Here is a 25421-nt window from a genome sequence, read left to right as displayed (position 1 = left end):
TATGTATTACATGTAGAAAGTTATAGTATTTTATTTTGTATAAATAATTATATAATAATATTAATTTGTTATAATGAGTTTTATTATTATTATTATTAATATCATTATTAACACTACTAGTAATAATTATTAATATTGTTATGATAATTATTATTATTAATATTAAAAATATTATTATTATTAATATATTTATTAATTATTAATATTAGAATATATATAATCAGATAAAAAGGATACCAGTTAAAAATCAACATCATGTTTAACTTTGCTTTATTTTTTTTCCTGATTCTCTCTACCTGCTCGTGATATTCTGTCGAGGTTCAGCTTCACAACAAAACAGCTTATATCAGTTTCGGATTGTTGCAACAATCATTCACCTTCACATCATATTTATTTGCTGCTATTCGTAATCAAACCGAAACCGAAAGCAAGAAAACCCTGTTCGACCTGTAATTTTTTTCTTAACTCAAATAACGAATCAATCTCCAAAAACTATAATTACAGTTGTATTAGAAATCATTCACACATACTATCTGCAAAATATCAAACCTCAATTCCTTCTATCGATCAAGAATTTTGAGGTTAAAGTTTTAAAAACAAAAAGTCAAACGATTTTCTATGAACAAATTCGAGTAATAGGTTGCAATTCTAATGCAATTGATGATTCTCGTGTATTCTATTGACGATTTGGAAGATAGTTTATGAAGGTTTCGAAGTCTAAAAACTTTTCAATGTTAAAATCAATATTTTTTTTTTCTAAAGGCCTCGACGAGCAGCTTGCTGCTGTATTTTTTGTTTTGTTGTTGTTGTTGTTGTTGTTTTGCTTTCAATTAAATAAAAACAATTGATATTGATGTTAATTTGTTCAAAGTATTAAATCGTTGCTTTGTTGATATATGGGATGGGATGTCAGTCGATCTTGAGTTGATGAAGAAGAAGATGATAAACACAATATAAGTCGGGTTTAATTTAAATAAGTTCTGAATAATAACAGATAATCCGAATCAGAGGAGTGGTGAGGGTTGTTGACGGGTTAGCGAGAGGTCTCGGGTTCGATTCTTGTATGGGACTTTTCTTTTTAGAAAAACTTTCCTTTGAAAGGGTATATACTTTTACTTCCATTTCTATTATTATTATTATTATTATTATTATTATTATTATTATTATTATTATTTTTATTATTATTATTATTATTATTATTATTATTATTATTATTATTAATATTATTATTATTATTATTATTATTATTATTATTATTATTATTATTATTATTATTATTATTATTATTATTATTATTATTATAGTTGTTGTTGCTATTATTATTATTAGTTATTGTTATTATCTTTTTTACAAGTATTAGTATTGTTGTTATTACTAGTATTATTATTATTAAGTAGGATAAATATTGATATCACCATTAATAATAAAATTGTTATTACTATTACTATGGTTTCGAATATGTTAATAACGTTGATATCACAAAGTTAATAATAAAGTTTAATATGGTAAAAATTATGGAAACTAATTATGAATTGTATGAATATATGTACAGTTATGAAATTGGCTAAGAAATTAAGTTAAAGAATTTGTAGTTATAAGTTGAGGAATAAAAAACGAAGTTATGATAAATCTGATTATTATTATTACCACTAGTACTATTGTTATCGTTATAATACTAAAGCAAAGTATCATTATATTATTATTATTAGAATTATTAATATTATTATTATTATTATTATTATTATTATTACTATTATTTTCACCATTATAATTAAAATTAACAAAATTATCATTTTTCTTAAGATTTAACATTATTAGTAAAGTTGTTATTTTTATTAAAGTTATCATTATCAAAAATTAATATTAATATTAATATTATTATTATTATTATTATTATCATTATTATTATTATCTTTAATCTAGTATATTTACAACTATTATTAAGTGATCTTTACATAAACATATAATTAATACACATAACTTAACTATATTAATACTTTTATTTATTTAAAATATATAAAATGAATACTTTTAATTAAATAATGAAATATATATAAGTTAGTAACATAAAAACTATATCACAATTAATATATAGATTTGTTCGATTACCATTATATGTGTTAATATATATATATAAATGATATAGGTTCGTGAATCCGAGGTCAACCCTGCATTGTTCAAATGTCGTCATATGTATTTTTACTACAAAATACAGTACTGTGAGTTTCATTTGCTCCCTTTTTTATATATATTTTTGAGACTGAGAATACATGCGCTGCCTGTATAACTGTTTTACGAAATAGACACAAGTACTTGAAACTACATTCTATGGTTGAATTATTATACTGGATATCACCCTTTTAGCTTGGTAGCCTAAGAATTTGGGAACAGACCCCCAAATTGACGCGAATTCTGAAGATAGATGTATTTAGTTTCAAGTATAATAATTCAACCATAGAATGTAGTTTCAAGTACTTGTGTCTATTCGTAAAACAGTTATACAAGCAGCGCATGTATTCTCAGTCCCAAAAATATATATAAAAAGGGAGTAATGAAACTCACGATACTGTATTTCGTAGCAATTATGCATATGACGGCACTGAACAAGTCAGGGTTGGCCTCGGATTCACGAACCTATATCATTCGTATATATATATATATATATATATATATATATATTAAACCATGTACTTGTAATTTAACAAATATATATATATATATATATATATATATATATATATATATATATATATATATATATGTAAATTTATTAGTTATATCATATTTATATTATTAATATGTATATGTTTTATATATTCATTTTGTATATAAAAATATTCATTTTGTTATGTCATATATATTAAGTATTTTTATATACATGTATATATATCATTTATTTGTTAAAAATAGTAATTATAACAATACTAAAATTATATTAAATATGATAAAAATAATAATGATTATAATACTTAATTTCATTAATAAAGGTAATAATGTTATTAATTCTATTAGTGATAATAATGGTGATAATAATAATATAAATAATTGTAAAAATATTAATTTTACTGTTAATGATAGTTATGATAATGATTTTAATAATTTTAATGATAGCAGTAATAATAGTAATAACTATAATATCAATAATAATAATCCTTTCACTGATAATAGTAATAATATTATTAACAATAATAATAATACTTATAATAACAATAATAACAATAATAATAATGTTAATAACAGTAATTTTTAATAAAAAGAAAAGTTTAAGAATTATGATAATGAAAATAATACTTTTGATAATAATTCCTAATACCTAATAACAATAACAATCTTATTACTAAATATAATATAATATTAATTATAATAATAATATCATTAATGGTAATAATATTAATAATAACAATATTAATAATAATAGCTATAATTGTAATTATAATTATGTTAATTATAATAAATGGTAACTAATACTTATAATAATAATAATAATAATAGTAATAATAATAATGATAATAATAATAATAATAATATTAATAATAATGATAATAATAATAATAATGAAAATGAAAATATAAAAGTGTATACCTCTTTTATAAGCTTTTCTAAAAAGAATAGCCCATGCCGGGGCTCGAACTCATGACCTCTCGTACACCCGAACACGTCTAGACCAGCTAAGCTACTGCCCATTTTCCGATATACTTTACAACCATAATTATTTAACCCGCGTAACTATTCTGTTATATATATTCCAATTCCTCAGTTTATTTGATCGATCAAGGGATCCAATTCTCAATCCAACAATAAATTTATATTTGAAATAACGTTTAAAATCCTACTGCAATTGATCTGTAATGTGTATTGATTTAATTATATCAAAAAAAAAATTAACAGAAACCTGCTATATCAGTTCATGAATACCACGACTACCATAATCTTGATTTTGATTTTTCAAACATTTTGGACAATTTTTATAACATAAATTATGTTTTAAAACACCCCTAGGAACTTCTCAAATAATCAATTTAACAGAAAACATCGAAATCGATTCGAATTTTGCTATGAACAACTTCTTTGACTTTTTGACTTTAAACTTTGACTCGACAATTAACAATTAATACGATAAATTGGAACTTGTAAATTTCCAGATACTTTGAGTAATAGATTCCCAACACAACTGCATTTCTACATTTTTAAAATTCATTCATATTTATGATATTGAATGTCACAGTCAATAGAGTTATGAACATCAAATCAAACTTTAACTTTCTGATCGTTTTAGATTAAAATTATAACATGAAAATGGTGCTAAATCAATCATAAAATCTTTCTGAATTCTCAATTTAACTTGAAACATGAATACGCTATCGAATTTCTTCAAGAACAAAACGTTTGACTTTTTAGGAAATAAGTTTAACTAAAAAATTCTTGATTAATAGAAGGAATTGGGAGTTGAAACTTTCTAGACAGTTTAAACCAAAGATTTCTAACATAACAGCTTTAATAGATTTTTAAAATCGTTAAGAATTCGAAGAATTGAAGAATTTGTTTATAAACAGAGCAGAACCTGCTCGTTGCTTCTTTTTCTAATTAATTCAATTAAACTGAAGTAATTGAGATTGATAAATGATAATGTAGATGAGAGAATTTAGTGTGATTATCAAAATCATTGAGCAATTCGTTTATTATATATCCAATTTGCTCGACAGGTTTCAATATCAGGAACAGAAAATAAAATAAAAAAAATAAAAGTGGCGTACGATTCCTAACCGAATTTGGATGTGTTCTAGTGATTAAATCCTGATTTGTACGAATTGGATCAATTATCTACAGATGAAAAGTGATGTGAAACCGATTTCTGATCCTGAATCTAGTTAATCGTATTTTATATGAATATTATTAATAATTAATATTTATAATTATATTAATAATAATTAAATTTCTATTAGTATTAGTAATAATATAACTAATAATAATAATATTAATATTATCTTTATCAATAAATAAATAAAATGATTTTTGATAATATTAATAATAATAATAAATTGTATTATTTTCTAATAATTATAATAATGATAATGATAATAATTCATAATAATAATTCTTAATAATAATTTCTAATAATAACACTAATCATAATAAAATGATAACAATAATATGCTTATTAATGCTAATAATAATACTACTTATCATAATATTGTTGATAATATTAATATTAATAATTTTGATAATATAATAACTTATATCAAATTTCATATATATCTATATATCTGTATATTAAATATATAAAGAATAATAATAACATTAATTATACAAATTTTAATATCTAATATTAGTGAAACAAATAATAATAATAACAATTAATATTCTAATTCACGTTATTTAAATAAGGACATTTTAATAATCAAGTTCCATAATATCGAAAAACATTTTCGTACACTTGTAACTAAATCAATTGATTATTATGAAATCTAGTCTTCCACTAACTTTTGTCTAATTTTCGTTATTTGACACATTGTTCTCATATGAAGATCACTTTACCAATTATTCCGAATATCGTTAAAAAGAATAGATTTCTCAAATCATAGTGGACCTCATAACAGAAACTCGTAATCATAATCACAATGTATCTGATAATTCAATCATTTGATATTATCTTTTATTCCGTCGATAAATATATTAAACTAGCTACTGTAAATTTGTGAGCTTTATTGATATAATAACTAGTTTGGAGGTCCGTGCTTCGCTACGGAGACCAAATCCACATACACATATAATTTCAATACTTTTCTTAATCAATAATAAATAAACGGGTTATAAAATAAGGTAAATTATAAGTCGACTTCCAAAAATAGATAAAAATAATCATTACCTTTTGTATATAAGATAAAAATATAGGTAAAAAGTAAGTGGTTAAATGGTAAAGTAATTAAAAAGCATAATATAATGAATGTAATGTTTTAAACTGTGTATTTTTACCTAAAGACTATTAATATTGGACCGAGGAGTAACATATAACAATATTTTATAATACTTAAAAAAGTAAACAATTTTTCTATTTTGTATGTAATATTTGTATATGTTCGGTTTCATATTGGCCGGTGGTCTTCACTTGGGGTTGAGAAACGACTTTTCTTTATTGAAGGATAAATGAAGGATTATCAACGTCTCACCTCTCCTATAACCCATACATGTGAGATTGAGTTTTGTTGTTGTGTTGTTGTGTACACCAAATTTTATATTTTAAAGAAAAATCAAAGAAATCATTTGTTCAATTACTCAACCAACGTTTTAACCTCCAAAACCCACCAATGGGCCTCTGGGCTGACCCGTCTTATATATTATACAAACAAAATCACTTTTCCATTAATTAACTTATTTCTCCAGTGTTCTTTCCCCCTTCTTTCATCCCATATACCACATTCTCCTTCTCATTCTTTTCTTGTTATTCTTTTACTTATCATCTACTAAATGTCTAATATCTAATATCTAATTAGGTAATTAAAATTAGTTCGTTATGAATACTTGAAATATTGAAGTTTTCTAGATCTGTTGTATAATCCTTTTAGCCACACCACTTCATTTTAGTTAATCTAGTTCATTTAAAAATTATATATATATATATATATATATATATATATATATATATATATATATATATATATATATAGTTTTTCGACTCAAATTTTTGTTTGTATATCGATATACATAATATGTATATTTATAGTTGCAAAATACAGAGCAACTGTGTTTATCTATGGATATATATTTTATACTCCATTGTGGCAAGAAAAAAAAAAATTCAGAGCAACTGCGTTTATCTATGAATTTATATTTTATACTCCATTGTGGTAAGGGAAAACCCAAAAGATTTATATTTTATACTCCATTGTGATAAGCGAAAAAAAAAAAATTCAGAGCAACTTTGTTTATCTATGAATTTATATTTTTATACTCCATTGTGGTAAGGGAAAAACCAAAAAAAAAAAAAAAAAAAAAAAAAACTACAGTGATTTCGCTACAGTGCTACAGTATCTACAATGATTTTTGGGGTAGGTGGCGTGGTATGATTGGTGGGTTTTGTCCATATTTAGTATATAGTATAATATATTTTGAAACAAATATGAAACGACCCAACCCGTATTAAAACCGGCCCATAAATTTTTTTCCTTTTAATACGCTTTAAATAACACTTTAGGTCCCAATTGTGTTTTCATAAACATCTTTAATACAATAGAAGGTTTAATAAACCTTAAAACATTTAATACATTGATTAATTGCCCAAACGGACATACACGACCCGACTAGTTTAGTTTCCAACAAAAACATAGCATGGTGATTTAGGACTACGCTACCCAAATTCTAATCGAATACAAAAGCAAGATCTTCTAAGCAACCTAGCCAAGATCTCAAATCCCCAAGCTTACCTGAGCCGCCAAGTATGCGAACCTATAAAAATAGCAACAACGAGAGGGTAAGCTAACGCTTAGTGAATGATAATATACTACATACATATATATGTATAAAATGGACACGCCACACAAATATCAAATACCGCATACCGAAACATCCATGAATAAGGCAACTACACTAAGCATACCGTACGATCTCTAAGCAACAAGCTAAAGATATCAACAAAGTATAAGTTCACCAACAACGATGTGCACAACGCCAATAAGCTACACCCGGAGGGTTAGCTACAACACAACATTACATTAATATATATAACAATATAAAACGAATAAGGTTAACCCCTTAACCCATTACCGAATACCAAACGCCACAATGAAGATTGGCCGAGCTACACGAGCCTTAGTAATCCGAACCCACACGAGATTACTATCTTCACAACATCGAGGTTGGCCGAACTACACGAGCCTTAGTAATCCGAAACCACACGAGATTACTACCTCAATAAGATGACCGAACTACACGAGTCATCGTGAATCCGAACTACACGCGATTCACTTCTCAACATCAAAACCCACGGTCATGGGATTATAAAATCCACCACATCGGGGTCATCCACTCCACAACAATATCGACCCTTCACCATTGGGGTTATAACATCCAAATCACAACCACGTGTGATAACGTACACACAAGCGTGTACCTCACCAAAGGTGGTCAACCAACGCACAACCGTGCCAATTGGACTCATACCAAAGTCCATCAATCCACCTATATGTGAAGTGAGCTCTAATAGTCGAGAATCACTTCACCCGACCCGCACCCATCCTACACATACATATGCACATAGGATATTAACACTCACCTTGTCGCCTTGAAGAAATGCTTCCAAGTAATCCGCAACTCGTCAATGGAAAGTAGCTAATCCATTATCACAAATTCAACAACATACTTAGATTGGATCTACAAACCAACCCAATTCGACACTTAGTGCAAATTTGACCCAAATGCACTTCCAAGTACAAACCGCGCCCAAACTATCCAATAATTACTAACACAAGTGATAATGGTCCTAATATGCCAATTAAACCCGAACACAAGTGTTAAACACTTATCGTTCTCAAAATCGCCCCTAAACCCTAATTTTGACCTATAAGGTCAAAATCTCACCATTTACAAGTTTTGACACCAAAACATGTTTAACCCAGTTTCATACTTCAACTTAATCAATTTTAAGTTTATAAACCTTATTAAATCAACAATCGGGTCATAATCCTCAACAAACCCTAATTTTGACTCTAGTCAAAATTAGTCAACCACAAAAACCCTAAAAGTCTCCAAAACACCAATAATCACTAATGCTAGTGATTATACACCATTCTCAAGTCTTAAACATGGTTAAATCATTAACCAACCCAAAACCCACCTTTAACACTTACAAACCCGAATCTTGGTGTTAATCTCCAATTAACAACTAAATGAGTTCCATTTATGAATCATACAAGCCAAAAGCCTCAAATTTGAATGATGAACACGAAAATGAAATTCGGAGTTAGAGCTTACCACTAGTATCACCGTGTAGCTAAGAACGAGGAGAACAAACTTTTCAACTACGCCAAAGATCAAATCCCGTTTCTTCCTTTCCAAAAATCCCTTTGAAATCAAGTGGGTGTTTGAGTTTTGAGAGAAAAATGAAAAGAAAAGGAGAATGAAATTAGGAAATGAAATGAATGGATGAGGTTAAAGCCTCAAATTTGGCTCAAACGTGAAAAGACTAAAATGCCCTTGCTTCTCATGTAATATTACAAAAATCCGGCACCAGTTTGCCCAGAATGCCGCGCCGCGGCCTTAAATGTCGCGCCGCGACATTTGCCTAGTTCTGGGATCATTTTTTATCAAGCTTCTGATTTGGATTCCAGTTAAATGCCGCACCGCGGCCTCCTTTGTCGTGCTGCGACGTTCAACGTGGTCTGACTCATTTCCTTGCATACAAGACCTTAACACCCGAATATGTCCCGAACCCTTCATACGCCTATCGTACATACATAATACACCTATAAATCATGTACGGAGAAAAACGGGGTGTTACAACTCTCCCCCACTTAGATTCGATCACGTCCTCGTGATCCTAGTCACGAACCCAAACGGACCCACACTCAATGGTCGTCGAACATGCATTTCAAACCGACTTCTACCACAAATTCGCTAACCCAATGGTTAATCCAATGACAAATTACACACTTGATCGCATCCCGAGACATACAATACACGCAACAACCTAAGTCTACAACGATCCCTTAGACAATTCTTCTCAAAGAGTTACCCTTAACAGCTAAATCGTCACCCGCGATTTATCAAATTCCAATTCCGAGCACTAGCACTAACTCAATCCCTCACATCGGGAAAACTCAACCAATCTCATATCGAGATATCAATTCCTTAGCATACCCTTACCGAGTACGACGCTAAAAACAACCAAGTCTCAACCTAAGGTCAACAACCCGAAGCGATGAAGACCGAACCAAACGAATCCTTACGGATAACACTAATCACTAAACATCCCTTGTAGTGCGCAATACGACCAATACGCAACTACCGTAACATCATAACAAATGGTTAAGACCGATAACGCCCAAAACAACTATGGTAACGTTAATCCCAAGGTGTACAAAATCAACTATCGTCACACCCGTAGCAACATGTGAGCGAAATACGGCTATCGCCTCACTAATCATACAACATGGTCCTCACGACCCCACCATCGGCGTACAAAACAACCGATAGTTCAAACATCACGATCCTTACGACCCCACCATCGATGTATAAAACAACTGACAGATCACACAACACGAAGGCTGGCCGAAAACACACGCGCCTTAGTGAATCCGAACTACACGCGACTCACTACCTTCACCACAACAACAATCGGGATTGGCCGAACTACACGCGCCTTAGTGAATCCGAACTACACGAGAGTCACTATCCCTGAGGAATGACCGAACTATACGAGTCATTTGTGAATCCGAACTACATGAGAGTCACTATCCCTGAGGAATGACCGAACTATACGAGTCATTTGTGAATCCGAACTACACGAGACTCACTCCTCAATACAATGACCGAAACCACACGAGTCATTTGTGAATCCGAACTACACGCGACTCACTTCCACAATGAGATGACCGAAACCACACGCGTCATCGTGAATCCGAAACCACACGCGATCCACTACCATGATGAAGTCAGCGGACCCTGAAGGTCATGCTTCACCAATCTCAACATCGGATGAAGTCAGCGAACCCCGAAAGTCATGCTTCACCGATATAACACTACGCCCATGATGAAGTCAGCGGACCCTGAAGGTCATGCTCCACCAATCGCGTACTCCCATGATGAAGTCAGCGGACCCCGAAGGTCATGCTCCACCACTATAACACTACCCTCATGATGAAGTCAGTGGACCCCGAAGGTCATGCTCCACCAATCAGTAATCCCATGATGAAGTCAGCAGACCCCGAAGGTCATGCTTCATCAATCACATACGCACTTTTGGCCTCGAACAACGAGTAGTGCAACATCGCGCTCTGCTACACTATAGTGAACCCTAACGGATACCACTAACCATCCATACAATCGAGCAAGAGCCACCTATATCAAACATATGCACAAAACAATAATTCTCTAGAAGAGAATTCGATACACACACACCCCTTAACCGAGGGATTTCACCTTGCTCGCCAAACCCGTCCATTATCTCTCAACGAGATTTACCACATTACCACCTCGGTAATAATTTAAATCCAAAATCATAAGTACAATTTAACCGAAATTGTACTCTACTACAAATCGACCAAAACTAGGTCCCAACACAATTTTCGGATCTACTAAAAACGTCATCCGAAATCTCACCCGAAGGCATCCTCGTGCGGGAGTGTAACTCTCCCACTTGGAACTACGTTCCATATCCACAACTCGTACAACCGTACAATGCTACCAACGGTAGACTTTACAAACAATTGGGTTCACACGACCCATCACCATATCTTGCTCCAACCTTGAGCGTACAAAGGATTTTAACTTATCCTTAAACACTTCAAACGAAAAGTGTACCGCCAATTACACAAACTTTAATCCCGCAATCATCCACTTGCTATAGCTTGTCAACATCCACCTAGGCACTCATGTACTTAAGGGTTTCACCTCGGTACCCTAAGTACAATGTAACCACAACACAATAGGAGTCGGACATCACGCTAGTAGGTATAAAAGAGGCACCTAATGTCGCATCATATAGACTCCATTACCAACATACATCGAGATTCAAAACACTCGATCTCAAGGGTTCCAATCCACCCGACGAACCTCATGGTTCATCAAATTTAACACGAGAGCGAACCCGCTCTAACATCCAAACACCAAAGCCCACCCACATGGCTTGGTAGAAACATTTCCCAAATACTAAGGAATGCTTGGTTACACCAAGTCTTACGCCCTTCGCCCGATAATCAAATGTCACTATAGGGTACTTCCATTAGGAACGTCACCCATAACAATAATATGCGCAACACAATGCATTTAACAACCTCAAACTCAACGACACTTAATAAATAATCAAAGGACATATTTATTAAAATGAAACGTACCTTAACGTCTCCTTGCCGCACCCGTCCCCGCTAACTTGGGACATTCCGACTTACGATGTCCTTCTTCTTGGCAATTGAAGCACACCATGCCATCACCCTTTGGCACCGAACATTCCCACGACTTGTGACCCCTCACGCCACAATTGTAACATCGAGACGTACAAGAATCCGGTATACCCGTCCGCGTACCACCCGTGCTCACACTCGGACCCTTAGTCCTCTTACTCGGAGCACCATACGAAACAACCCTTCTCTCACTTGAAGGTTCACTCATCTTCGATCGTGAATACGACTCGAAACCTCTAGCCAAGTCGAATAATTCCGCAAACGATTTCGCTTGACCTCGGCTAATTTTACTCTTCAAGTCATCATTCAAGGTCCGATAGAAATCCCCCATCAACAAACGATCATTCCCCAAATACTCCGGGCAAAAACGAGCCTTCACCATAAAGGTCGTCTTGAGAGTATTCAAATCCATAGAACCCTGTTGCAAATTTCGCAACTCATTACGCAACTCCCACAAATCAGCTGAAGTCAGGAACTCCTCGAAGAATTCCTTCTTAAATTCGTTCCACGATAAAGCCATAAACGTTTCATCACCGACAAGATCAATCTTACCATCCAACCAATCCTTCGCCCTACCTCGCAACAAACTAGTAGCGAGTCTTGTCCTCTTCTCGGGAGGGCAATCAATAGTACGAAAACACCCTTCGACATTCGAGATCCAAGTTGTGCTCACCAAAGGATCCGATTTCCCATCATACATAGGGGGTTTAGTCCTCATGAAGCTCTTATGACAACGCTCCATTTCACCACTACTCCGAGATTCGGAATACTTCCTATCCATTTCTTCTCGAAACGCACTCATTTGCTCTACAACGGCGGCCGCAACTCTAGTGTTAAACTCAGCATTGTTCGTCTCGATCCCACTTCCCGTCGCCATTCTAAGGAATGCAAAGCGATTAGATCACGAACGTATAAAACACACACTCAACACCGGTCCATCTTGCTAAACACTCGTCGTACATCACTTGTTTGACATGATTTGCACCCGTAATAAGGTTTGAAAGTCCTTACTACGCACACACGCCGTATCAACTCGTTAGTACAATGACCGCCTCGCTCAATGATATAAACAAACACAAACAAAATTCTACGCGATATACACATACGCGAGAATTATTATCACAACACAATTAATATATTAATAATATTCGCATTACCAATATCGACGTTAGTCCACCTACAACAAGGCACTAACTATAACCTATTCCGACCCGTAATCCTACAAGCCCCGCAACAAATTAAGCACACACAAAAGTCTAAGTCTAGGCACCAATCTCAAGTCACCTAAATCCCTTAGACCATGCCCTGATACCACTTGAAATGACCCAACCCGTATTAAAACCGGCCCATAATTTTTTTCCTTTTAATACTCTTTAAATAACACTTTAGGTCCCAATTGTGTTTCCATAAACATCTTTAATACAATAGAAGGTTTAATAAACCTTAAAACATTTAATACATTGATTAATTGTCCAAACGGACATACACGACCCGACTAGTTTAGTTTCCAACCAAAACCGAACATGGTGATTTGGGACTATGCTACCCAAATTCTAATCGAATACAAAAGCAAGATCTTCTAAGCAACCTAGCCAAGATCTCAAATCCCCAAGCTTACCCGAGCCGCCAAGTATGCGAATCTATAAAAATAGCAACAACGAGAGGGTAAGCTAATGCTTAGTGAATGATAATATACTACATACATATATATGTATAAAATGGACACGCCACACAAATATCAAATACCGCATACCGAAACATCTATGAATAAGGCAACTACACTAAGCATACCGTACGATCTCTAAGCAACAAGCTAAAGATATCAACAAAGTATAAGTTCACCAACGACGATGTGAACAATGCCAATAAGCTACACCCGGAGGGTTAGCTACAACACAACATTACATTAATATACATAACAATATAAAACGAATAAGGTTAACCCCTTAACCCATTACCGAATACCAAACGCCACAATGAAGATTGGCCGAGCTACACGAGCCTTAGTAATCCGAACCTACACGAGATTACTATCTTCACAACATCGAGGTTGGCCGAACTACACGAGCCTTAGTAATCCGAAACCACACGAGATTACTACCTCAATAAGATGACCGAACTACACAAGTCATCGTGAATCCGAACTACACGTGATTCACTTCTCAACATCAAAACCCACGGTCACGGGATTATAAAATCCACCACATCGGGGTCATCCACTTCACAACAATATCAACCCTTCGCCATTGGGGTTATAACATCCAAATCACAACCACGTGTGATAACGTACACACAAGCGTGTACCTCACCAAAGGTGGTCAACCAACGCACAACCGTGCCAATTGGACTCATACCAAAGTCCATCAATCCACCTATATGTGAAGTGAGCTCTAATAGTCGAGAATCACTTCACCCGACCCGCACCCATCCTGCACATACATATGCACATAGGATATTAACACTCAACTTGTCACCTTGAAGAAATGCTTCCAAGTAATCCGCAACTCGTCAATGGAAAGTAGCTAATCCATTATCACAAATTCAACAACATACTTAGATTGGATCTACAAACCAACCCAATTCGACACTTAGTGCAAATTTGACCCAAATGCACTTCCAAGTACAAACCGCGCCCAAACTATCCAATAATTACTAACACAAGTGATAATGGTCCTAATATGCCAATTAAACCCGAACACAAGTGTTAAACACTTATCGTTCTCAAAATCGCCAATAAACCCTAATTTTGACCCATAAGGTCAAAATCTCACAATTTACAAGTTTTAACACCAAAACATGTTTAACCCGGTTTCATACTTCAACTTAATTCATTTTAAGTTTATAAACCTTATTAAATCAACAATCGGGTCATAATCCTCAACAAACCCTAATTTTGACTCTAGTTAAAATTAGTCAACCACGAAAACCCTAAAAGTCTCCAAAACACCAATAATCACTAATGCTAGTGATTATACACCATTCTCAAGTCTTAAACATGGTTAAATTATTAACCAACCCAAAACCCGCCTTTAACACTTACAAACTCGAATCTTGGTGTTAATCTCCAATTAACAACTAAATGGGTTCCATCTATGAATCATACAAGCCAAAAGCCTCAAATTTGAATGATGAACACGAAAATGAAATTCGAAGTTAGAGCTTACCACTAGTATTACCGTGTAGCTAAGAACGAGGAGAACAAACTTGTTAACTACGCCAAAGATCAAATCCCGTTTCTTCCTTTCCAAAAATCCCTTTGAAATCAAGTGGGTGTTTGAGTTTTGAGAGAAAAATGAAAAGAAAAGGAGAATGAAATTAGGAAATGAAATGAATGGATGAGGTTAAAGCCTCAAATCTGGCTCAAACGTGAAAAACCAAAATGCCCTTGCTTCTCATGTAATATTACAAAAAACCGGCACCAGTTTGCCCAGAATGCCGCGCCGCGGCCTTAAATGTCGCGCCGCGACATTTGCCTAGTTCTGGGATCATTTTTTATCAAGCTTCTGATCTGGATTCCAGTTAAATGCCGCGCCGCGGCCTCCTTTGTCGCGCCGCGACGTTCAATGTGGTCTGACTCATTTCCTTGCATACAAGACCTTAACACCCGAATATGTCCAGAACCCTTCATACGCCTATCGTGTCGGAATAATATATGAATACAGTTAAATGAATGTATGAATACAGTTTACACTTCTTGAGATTCAACTTAACAAACTTTGCTTATCGTGTCGGAATAATATAAAGATCAAGTTTAAATTTGGTCGGAAATTTTCGGGTTGTCACATTACACGAAATCACTATTAGGATAAGACTAATAAGAACAATCTTCTTGACCAAAATAGAATTGTTCCTTGCAATTGTAGAAAATATAATCTGAAAGTTTGAGTGTTGAAAGTGAGTAAGAAATGTCAAATTACTGAAACCTTTCTTCAATGTATGGAAAATTCTATTTATAAGAAGTCAAAAAGTGCAAATGGAGTGTTGCAAACTTTCATTAATGACCATTGTGAAGTCGAACATCACTTCAGAATCAACACCCTTTAAATGGTGTCTAAATGCGCTAAATATCATGTATAAACTTTCCCTTAATGATCAACATTCATTGTGCAACGTATTGAACCAATATATCTTTTGGGTAAAAATTGCACATGTTCACGTTTTCATGTCTTACTGCGCGTCGCGCATGTATATGACGCGGCACACCAAACAACTGAGAACAACACTCAATTTCCATGATTGCCTTGACATTACTTCTGCGGCATACTGCGCGGCGGGCAATCAAAGTGCACGACGCACAAATGTGCTATGTTGACTTTTATCAAAACTCAAACCTTCGACTTCCAAACTCAGTTATATTGCGCGGCGCGCACCAAATTGGCGCAACGCGCTAATGTAATGAGTTTCGGACTTATCAAATGTTTCACTATTTATTTTAACCAAGTTCAATTCCATATCAAGTGATCTTTCCAACTATTTACGGACGTATACTCCACATTTCACCAGATTCGTATAAAGTATCGAAAGATCACTTTCACTTTCAACCAAGTAAATCCAATACACTAAAATAATGATATGTTGGATCACACTAAAATCACCAACAAATCCCCCCCCCCCATTTTAGTGTTATCCTTGATTTACTAAAACGTAAACAATCAGTCAAATCAATGCTTCAATGGAAATGATCTATGAATTGAATTTCCAGCTAGTATATTACTAATTTCAAGAATTCAAAAATCAAGGTGCTCGTAACATTTGAACCGATCAATTTATTTGAAACTAGAATATAATATACACACTAGTTCCGTACTTTCTACAATTAGATCCGACACTTTACAGGCCATGTGTCTCAATCCTCTCAAGAACATATCAAAAGCCAAGTCCAAACTTTCTTGAAGCGACAAAACTTCATGTCCATATAGGTAGTTTTCTTTAATCTTGCTCCTACAATGCAATTTATCAAGAAAACTATTAAGAAGTGTTAAACTTCAACTAGTGATACTATTAGATAGTGTAAAAAAATTTTAGTGACACATTTAGATAGTGCAAACTTTTAAATTCTAAACTACTGACACACGTGGTACAAATATTAAATCAGTTAAAAATAACCTTCTAAAATAAATTTCACTCAAAAAACTTCTGAAATTGACACCATCAAGCTAGTCATTTCATCACACTAAAACCTTTTACGTAGTAAAACAATCACTCATAAAACTTCTAAAAATGACACCATCAAGTTAGACTACCAATAATGACGACTCTAACGTAGAGTGAAAAACTGAAAATGGTATATTTTGGTGAATGTTAGTGACGTGGCAAAGTTGTAAGCTATAACGGGGAAGGTTGTTAAAAAGAGTTGTGAGTGATGTGTCAAAATATAATTGGAGGTTGGGTTAAAAGTGGTTAAAAATTAGAAAAATAACTAAAATATAAATAAAAATAGAAATATAGTGTTTCTTCTATACCAATGCCTTGCACTTATTCACTCAAAAACGCCGCATTGCAGGCGTGTGTGGGGCCTTTATCATGACGCATCAGAGTGATTTTGCTCAGAGATGTTTCACTATGAAGTAAAATGCTTCAGAGTCGATCATTTCAAACTAAATCCATTTACGGAGTAAAATGCTTCAACGTTAGCTGCAAGCTTAATACAAAAAGGGTTTTGCAAACGACAACTTTAAGTTTTAACAACTTTAAGTGTTATCGTTATTATGCATTAATTTATTCTACATTTGTATAACCGCCATCAAAAAGTCAATCTTAATCGTTATATACAATATAATTATGCACGTTAACGTATGTGCTTTGCAAAATAAAAAAACAAAAAAATTAACTTTAGAGAGACATCATAAGTGACTTATTGCTGGCCCAAGTAAAAGTTAAGAGCCCGTTTCTAATTGCTAACCCATAACAAATTTCACCCTCAAACCCGAAAAGAAAACCCGAAACTTGTTTCTAAGCATTCAACCGAATCTGAGATGCAACGAGCGTTGAGAGTTTACGGGGAAGTCCTCCGGCTGGTGAGGCGTCTTCCGGCGGACTCCCGGCCTTATTACGCCAAATACGCCCGAGAAAACTTCGTCAATTACCGAGTACTTGATGACAATGATCCTGCAGCTCTCAACGAGCTCTTTATTCGCGCTTACAATCACTCTCTTTGGGTTCTTAATAAGGTTAATCATCTGTCCGTTTTTCATGTTTTTCAAACCTTGGATTATGTTATTAAATGGTTGGTTTCGACAATTGTTTCAGTATGCGGTCGATGAAACGGCGGCGAGTAAGCTGAAAGAGATATGTGGTGCTGTTTGATGTGTTTTTGGTGTACGCCAACTGTTTGATGAAATGTCACAGAGAGAGTAGTTTTGAACTTTTGTCTGATTCAGGTACCATTAATAAGTTAGCTATTAGTATCCATGAATTGACCACAGCTCAAGTGTATTTATGCGCAGTACCAATAATATTACTGTACAATTGATGTAAGTTGTTTAGCAGATTCATTACATCGTTTCACAATACCTTAATCACAAAAAATGGTTAGTCATCTCTAGATAAATGAAACGATCAGGTCCGTTTGTGTTTGTATAGTTTTCAAATTTATGGAATGCTTGTTAATTTATCACCATAAAGAATTGTGCAAAGTATATTTGTAAAATGAAATTTAGATTTAGATACTTGTTAAAAAAACAAGCACATCTAGAGGTTACACACATGCTTTTGATAACCTAAGGACACACCGATGGCACACGTATAATCATAATGCCATGGCTCTTCACTTGTATCTTGCAACTAGTAGTTATTGTTGTTGATTTTAGTGTCATCTAACATTAATTTTAGTTAATTGGGATTTACTTGAACGCAAGAGTTACCTAGTTATACTTAGCAACAGGTTCGGAGAGTGTGGAGTATAAGCCCGTAAAAGTTGGCTAGCAACTGCCGCGTAAATTGCGGGGTCAAGGGGGTTGCGCTCCCTAGCGGAGTCTAAGGGGCAGCGCCCCTGGCTGGGGACTATTCGTTTTATTGACAATGTGTCTTCCAACTGATTTTCCCGCCTAAAAATGAAGAGTTATGACTCTTCATGATAACCGAAAACTGATTATATTTCGGTTTTTCATAGTTTTTCCGCATTCACAAAACACATACAGAAACACACAGATTCTCTCGTACGTGACTTTGATTTCTTCTTGCCTAGAAACAAAATCGTTCTTGTCTTTTCCCAATTAGGATTTCGTGTAAACCCGAGACTTGTGAGGGGCGAAATACTTAATTAGGAAAGCGTTTCACGATTCAGGAACCAATCCAAATTGTCTGTTTCATACCTGTTTTCTTACAGTTATCATAGTTATCAAACGAATAAATGAGTCGTTATAAATATATGTAGCTGTCTTGTTTACCAGTTTCTCTGATGTATAATTGGGGTTAATGCCTCAAATTCCTCATCGTGCATATGTGCGCTGGTGGCCGGACGAGAGATATAGAAAAGGTCTGTTGAACATTGTTTTCTTTTTTGTTTGTTGGCTAAGTTTATCTTGATCATAACCCGTTAGGATTTCATCGTACTATATAAAATTTTGATTAATAATATGTTGTACCACCGAAATTTATTATCCTCTGGTCATACGGAGGAATCCCAAATTATTTATATTCGCTTTCATTATTATTTCCTTTAAATACTTTTTTGTTTATATGTCAAGCTTATAAAGCATAATAAAAGTTCTTCGTCTAAACTATTTTCTTCAGCGTTAAAGTGTTGTCATAGCCAAAAGTTGTCTACCAAAGTAAATATTCATTCATTCACACAATTTTATTAGTGACGATTCGATAAGCTTCTAGCTGCTATAATCGGAGATTGATCGATTGTAATCATAGTATCATATATAGTTTTAAAGTATACTTTTTGTTGGACATGTATACTTATACATACATACAAGATAAACCAAGAAGAAAAGTACGCTAATAAATTCAACACAATACATTTCATGCTATATCTTTTCGCCCATATTTAGTCTCCAATTTACCCCCATATTTAGCCTTATAGTCACTCCAAAGTTGTTCCACTGGCTTCCCTGTTATCTCTTTAAAATACCCGACATCGTACTTCTTCCTCATCATCTTGTTAAGTTTTGCCACAAACGACGGGGTAACAGTATCACAATACTCAAGAAAAAGGGCCGTGATATGATACCCTTGATCCCACTTTTCCCCATCTCCCGGTTTCTCAAACCTTGCTCGATCCACCGTTTTTGCTCTAAGTGTCGTGTAATCTGCAATCCCTTCAACCAACATTTGTGGCGTAGTACCCTCACCGTTCCATTGTAAACAATGAGTCATTTCATGTGACATAAGGTGCCTAAAACCATGTTTGATGTCTGGTTCCCGTTGGAAGAAAATGGCACTGACGTTAATATGGTTGGCGCTAGCAACTCCATCACCACCTACGATGTTTTCCAGTATAAGAACTTCTATATGGTCCATGGGTATGCGGTCCTCGGGGGTGGTTTGTTCTAAGACTTCGTTCCATATGAAGTCGTTGACTTGAGCCAAGATTTCTTTTGCACCAGGAATGCCGAGCTGTTGGTCAAACTTCATGCCACCGGGAGTTTGGGCCGCTTGGTTAATCACTTCGAAGTTCAAGGCGGAATCGGTTCCATGGAAGGATAATGAGAAGATTAATAGGGTGCACACGAAAAATGTATTGTGATGAGCCATGGATATGTATCTACTATGTATTTAATTCTAGGTTTATGAGTTGTTTAAAACAAAGCCTGATCAAGAACTCTGAAATTTACAATTAACATACAGATGAGAAGATAAAATAACTTCTCTGATTATACAAAATAACTTTACAAAATGAAGAAGAATTTAATTTAATTTACAAAATGGAGAAAAATTAAATTTACAAAATGGAGAATTAATTAAGGAACAAAACTCTTTGATTTATTCATATCGTGGAAAGGCTATATATAGCCTTTTATGTGCAAGGTGATGCATAAAAGTAGCAATAAATATTGGTGAAACATTGAAGATTAAATATAAATTACCCGTTTAATTATCTTCTATGGTAATGATTTTTTGAAGAACTTACATGTTATTACTTATCAAGGTTACTGAACCTTTGCCTATCAGTATTATTTTACATGTTTATCATTAATTATTGTTTATAAATACAAAATTTTAATAATATATCGTTAAATTAAGGGGGATGATTCTCACACACACTTTTTTGATCCTCATTAAACCCAATATTAATTATATTATTATTCAATCATATGTTTACAATTCTATAAATCAATCCTCAGTTTTCATACTTAGCCTTGTACTCTTTCCATAATTGTTTCACAGATTTACCAGTCAAGTCTTTAAAATAGCTTACATCATAATCAGTTCTAATCATCTTGTTAAACTTTGCAACAAACCCTGGAATAATCCCATCACAATACTCAAGAAAACGCGCCGTAAAATCATACCCTTGATCCCATCTATCCCCTTGTCCCGGTTTTGCAAATCCCGGTGGCGCGTAATCCTTTTAATATCGTATAATCTGCAACCCCTTCAACCAACCCAATTGGTGCGCGACCTTCACCATTCCATTGAAAAATATGTCATTTCATGGTACATAAGAGACGTAAATTCCCATTTAAGGTCTCCTTCGTACCCATTTAAGTAAATCGAACTGACATTGATGTTATTATTGCCCCAAGTGATTGCTTCGGCCCCATCAAACTCTACAATGTAAACGTTTATGTCGTCCAAGGGCTTTTGATCCGAAGGATCATTTTGTTGGAAGAGGGTGTACCATATGAATTTATTGATTTCTCTCATTTTATGCTTTGTGTATGATATTCCGATTTCTTTTGTGAAACGAATACCTCCGGGGGTGTTAGTGGCGTCGTCGGTGACATGGTAGTTTATGGCGGAGGTTGTAAACAAGGATAATGTGAAGGTTAGAATGACACACTGGATAAAAGACGTTGAAGGTTGCATGATTATTCGTATAGTGTTGATTCAAGGTGCATGAAATTAGATTTAGAGTATATCGTTATATATGAGACACATAGATATACCATTTTTTGTATATAAAAAATTACATTTTATTAACATTGAGTTGTAATGGCTTGCCTCTTTTAACGAGAGGTCATGAGTTCGACTCCGCTGGGCTGCAACATTGCACTCAATGTTATTGTTGACCTAAAGTATTCACTCAGGTCGACTTTCGCTTAGTGCGGGGGCAGCGGGGAGGGGATTTTACCGGTCATGTCCTCAAATTGGTCTGGGTTTCCTTCAGGGCAGTAGTTGGAGGTGAGTTATGCAACAACGAGAGATGAATGCGTGTGTTGTTTAGTCCCCCTAAGTAATCCCAAACTGATGTCCAAAATTAATTTACATTTTATTTGAATTTAAATTAAATTGATTTCCATGTAACTGAATTCTATTGTATATTTGTATTTGTATTCACCTCTGTAGTCTATAGATGTGGATGATATTATATTAGCACATACAATATATTCACATTTACTATTACTATTTATAAACGACTGATTTGAATTACGCATATAGGTGATTTTTGGTCAATTTAATTGGATTAAATATTACTACCTCCGTCTCATTCCAATAGGTGAGTATTCTATTTTGGGCTGTCCCATTCTGATAGTCCACTTCCATAAATAGAAAGGAAAGAAGATATTTCATTGGAGGATCTGGAGAGAGAAGATATTTCATTGGTGGAGTAATGAAGTTAGTGGGATTTCCTAAAACTGCGTGTTTTTTGTCTGTGGACTATTGGAATGAGACGGAGGGAGTACATTAATATATCTCTCACATTTAAAAAGGGTAGTATTAATCATTTTGTCCTTTTCTGAAAGTGTTTATATAACGGTTTGTTATTTTTCAAGAAATTACCAATTTATCCTCTAGAACCTCAAGCCACAACGCAAAAGACACGCCGATCGGCTTCTGTCTTGTTTGTTCGTTACAAGTGATGAAATCTACGTAATTTAGTCCGAGATGAAATTGTTTAGTTATAATTAGAAACGGTTCGGACCGCGCATTGCGACAGTTACATTTGAATATACGTTGCTTGAAATATGTTTGTAGTATTAGACGATTACGTACAAAATGTGTACGTATGTTCACTACTTATTACATACGTACATAACGTTGTACATTTGATAATTTTGAAAATGGGGTGATTCTCACACACGAATTTTATGATCCATACACAATTTTGTATCATAAACTCACAATTATACCCACAGATTAATCAATGGAGTTGTATTTATATTATTACTCTAAGTATAAGTAAAAGTATAATAGTGTGTGTGAATCAAAAAATGGTGTGTGAGGATCACATTACTCTTGAAAATACGATATCTGAAAAGAACACTATATTTTTGAAAGTAACATTTTTTGGTGATTCTTTCTCTTCTTTATTTCTATCAAAATCAAATACTGACACTATGATGCATGATAATGTTTTCTTTAACTCTAAAAAAAACAGATATATATGATGGTTTGCGTGTTGCGGTGGAATATTTTAACGTTAATTGCGAACAAAAATAAAGAAAAAAGGGGTAGGAGGACTCGAACATTAGCCTTTTCTCATACAAACTCATAAACTTACGAATTGCTCTAGCTATCTGCTTGATATAATTAGTTGTTTTTTGTTTATATATATATATATATATATATATATATATATATATATATATATATATATATATATATATATATATATATCTTCTATGGGGGATGATCCTCACACACCTATTTTAACCTTTTACTCTTCTAATAATACTCAATTGGTGTGTGAGGATCAAAAAAGTGTGTGTGAGAATCACCCCCATCTTCTATAGATTCTATTATATTCCTAAAATGATGACATCATAAATAAGCTTTTTCCTTTACAAAAAAAAATTAAAAAATAAAAAGAAAAAATTTGAGAGCCTCTAGATGATGTCATTAACACTAATTAATAAAATTAAAAAAAAAACACCCGTATTTATATTTTCTAAATATGTAACCCTAATTTCATAATGTCGATTTCAGTTTTAGGGCCTCTGCTCATTCGTAATTAGGGTTCAACAAAGACGATTCGGATTCACCAAGAAAACACCAAAAGATTAAATCAATTCTCTGAATCTTAATGATTCTTTTATGTATTGTCAAAATACGAATGAAGAATCGAAGAAATCTTAATGATTCTTTTATGCAATTTCTTCGATTCTTCATTCGTATTTCTTCCGTAAGTGTTCCAATTTTTTTGTTATGTAATATAATTTTTTATTTGTTACAAAGGAAGAACGATAAATAATGAGTAATTGTACAGATTCGGATCCGTTTGTGATAGGTAATTTTAATTTGTTGATGTATGTTTAAATAGATATTATTAGGGATTGGTTCAATTTCGGATTTTGACAACGCGGGTTTCATCGATTTTGCAGCATGAATATTATCTCATGTTTGTTTTTTGTTGTTTTGTTTGATTTTGGAGCAGTTATACTACGAATCAGAACAACTTATATGAACTATCCCATGTAAGTTTATTCATAAAATAAGCTTTGCATAATTATTGGCTTTGATATTTTATTGATTTGTTTTGAAAGTAGCATTTGCTTTATGTATTTTTAATGTAGTTTGTTTGCTATTTTGTATCTGCAGAATCTTTATGTTCTATAGTTGTTAGTTTTTTGTTTGTTCAAATTACTTGAAAAAGTTTAAGAGTTTGCATGAAAGGTGTTTGATAAAATGTCTCAAACAAATAATATTAAAAACAATAGCATGCCTCTATATTGGAACAAACAAGCTGTGATTTTGAACAGGCGATGATACAAACCCTAAGTTCATCATACAGGTATGCATATTTTTTTTTTTACTATGACTACTTCAATGGAATTACCTTTATACTTGATTGCACTCCAAGTGTTTGTTACAATGCCCATGTTAATGTATTGTATCATATCTTATATATCCATAACAAAATAAATAGATGTAAAATGAAAATATAATGTTGATTGCGATGTGTATTTCAGTAATGTACCGGGAAAACCTGCTCCATTAAATGCATGTGATAATGACAATCCTGGCTATTGTTGAACCGGTATATACACAACTATACAAGTCTTGGGATTTTTACTTGGTAATACAATTGATCAATTTATGTTCGTAGGTGACTTTGGGGTTCTTTTGTTTATTGCTTAATCAAGGTTAGTTTCTAACTCCAATTTCTGTGTATGGAAAAAAAATATCTTTTTTCTCTGTATGATTTTGTTATTTTTTAACATTATGGATTAAGGTATTTCAATTATCCAAGTTATG

At 33.4% G+C, this 25421-nt stretch overlaps 3 protein-coding genes across 3 annotated transcripts; 1 reads left to right on the top strand and 2 right to left on the bottom strand.

The window, feature by feature from the left end:
• Positions 1-18044: 18044 nt before the first annotated feature.
• Positions 18045-18674, top strand: LOC139897980 (LYR motif-containing protein At3g19508). Its single transcript, XM_071880697.1, has 2 exons — positions 18045-18283; positions 18363-18674. Exons 1-2 carry the CDS (start codon positions 18089-18091, stop codon positions 18417-18419), a joined length of 252 nt encoding a protein of 83 aa, XP_071736798.1. The 5' UTR covers positions 18045-18088; the 3' UTR covers positions 18420-18674.
• Positions 18675-20084: 1410 nt separating this feature from the next.
• LOC139901563 (uncharacterized) lies at positions 20085-20816 on the bottom strand. The gene has a single exon (XM_071884258.1). It carries the CDS (start codon positions 20814-20816, stop codon positions 20085-20087), a length of 732 nt encoding a protein of 243 aa, XP_071740359.1.
• A 586-nt stretch (positions 20817-21402) lies between these two features.
• On the bottom strand, positions 21403-22091 carry LOC139901562 (uncharacterized). Its single transcript, XM_071884257.1, has 2 exons — positions 21786-22091; positions 21403-21630 (listed from the first exon to the last, which is right to left on the bottom strand). The coding sequence occupies exons 1-2, from the start codon at positions 22089-22091 to the stop codon at positions 21403-21405; spliced, it is 534 nt and encodes a 177-aa protein (XP_071740358.1).
• Positions 22092-25421: the final 3330 nt, after the last annotated feature.

The sequence above is a fragment of the Rutidosis leptorrhynchoides genome, chromosome 3 (assembly GCF_046630445.1).
Source record: "Rutidosis leptorrhynchoides isolate AG116_Rl617_1_P2 chromosome 3, CSIRO_AGI_Rlap_v1, whole genome shotgun sequence".
Lineage (NCBI taxonomy): Eukaryota > Viridiplantae > Streptophyta > Magnoliopsida > Asterales > Asteraceae > Rutidosis > Rutidosis leptorrhynchoides.
Note: the sequence above shows the minus strand (reverse complement) of the source record. Positions and strands in the feature narration are given on the sequence as shown.

What these genes read in the sequence shown, in the direction of transcription:
- LOC139901563 (XM_071884258.1), bottom strand. Translation starts at nt 20,816, where the DNA reads ATGGCTCATCACAATACATTTTTCGTGTGCACCCTATTAATCTTCTCA.
- LOC139897980 (XM_071880697.1), top strand. Translation starts at nt 18,089, where the DNA reads ATGCAACGAGCGTTGAGAGTTTACGGGGAAGTCCTCCGGCTGGTGAGG. An exon ending in CTCTTTGGGTTCTTAATAAG is followed by an intron (nt 18,284 to 18,362) that starts GTTAATCATCTG and finishes CAATTGTTTCAG; the next exon opens with TATGCGGTCGATGAAACGGC.
- LOC139901562 (XM_071884257.1), bottom strand. Translation starts at nt 22,091, where the DNA reads ATGCAACCTTCAACGTCTTTTATCCAGTGTGTCATTCTAACCTTCACA. An exon ending in GGGGCAATAATAACATCAAT is followed by an intron (nt 21,631 to 21,785) that starts GTCAGTTCGATT and finishes CGATATTAAAAG; the next exon opens with GATTACGCGCCACCGGGATT.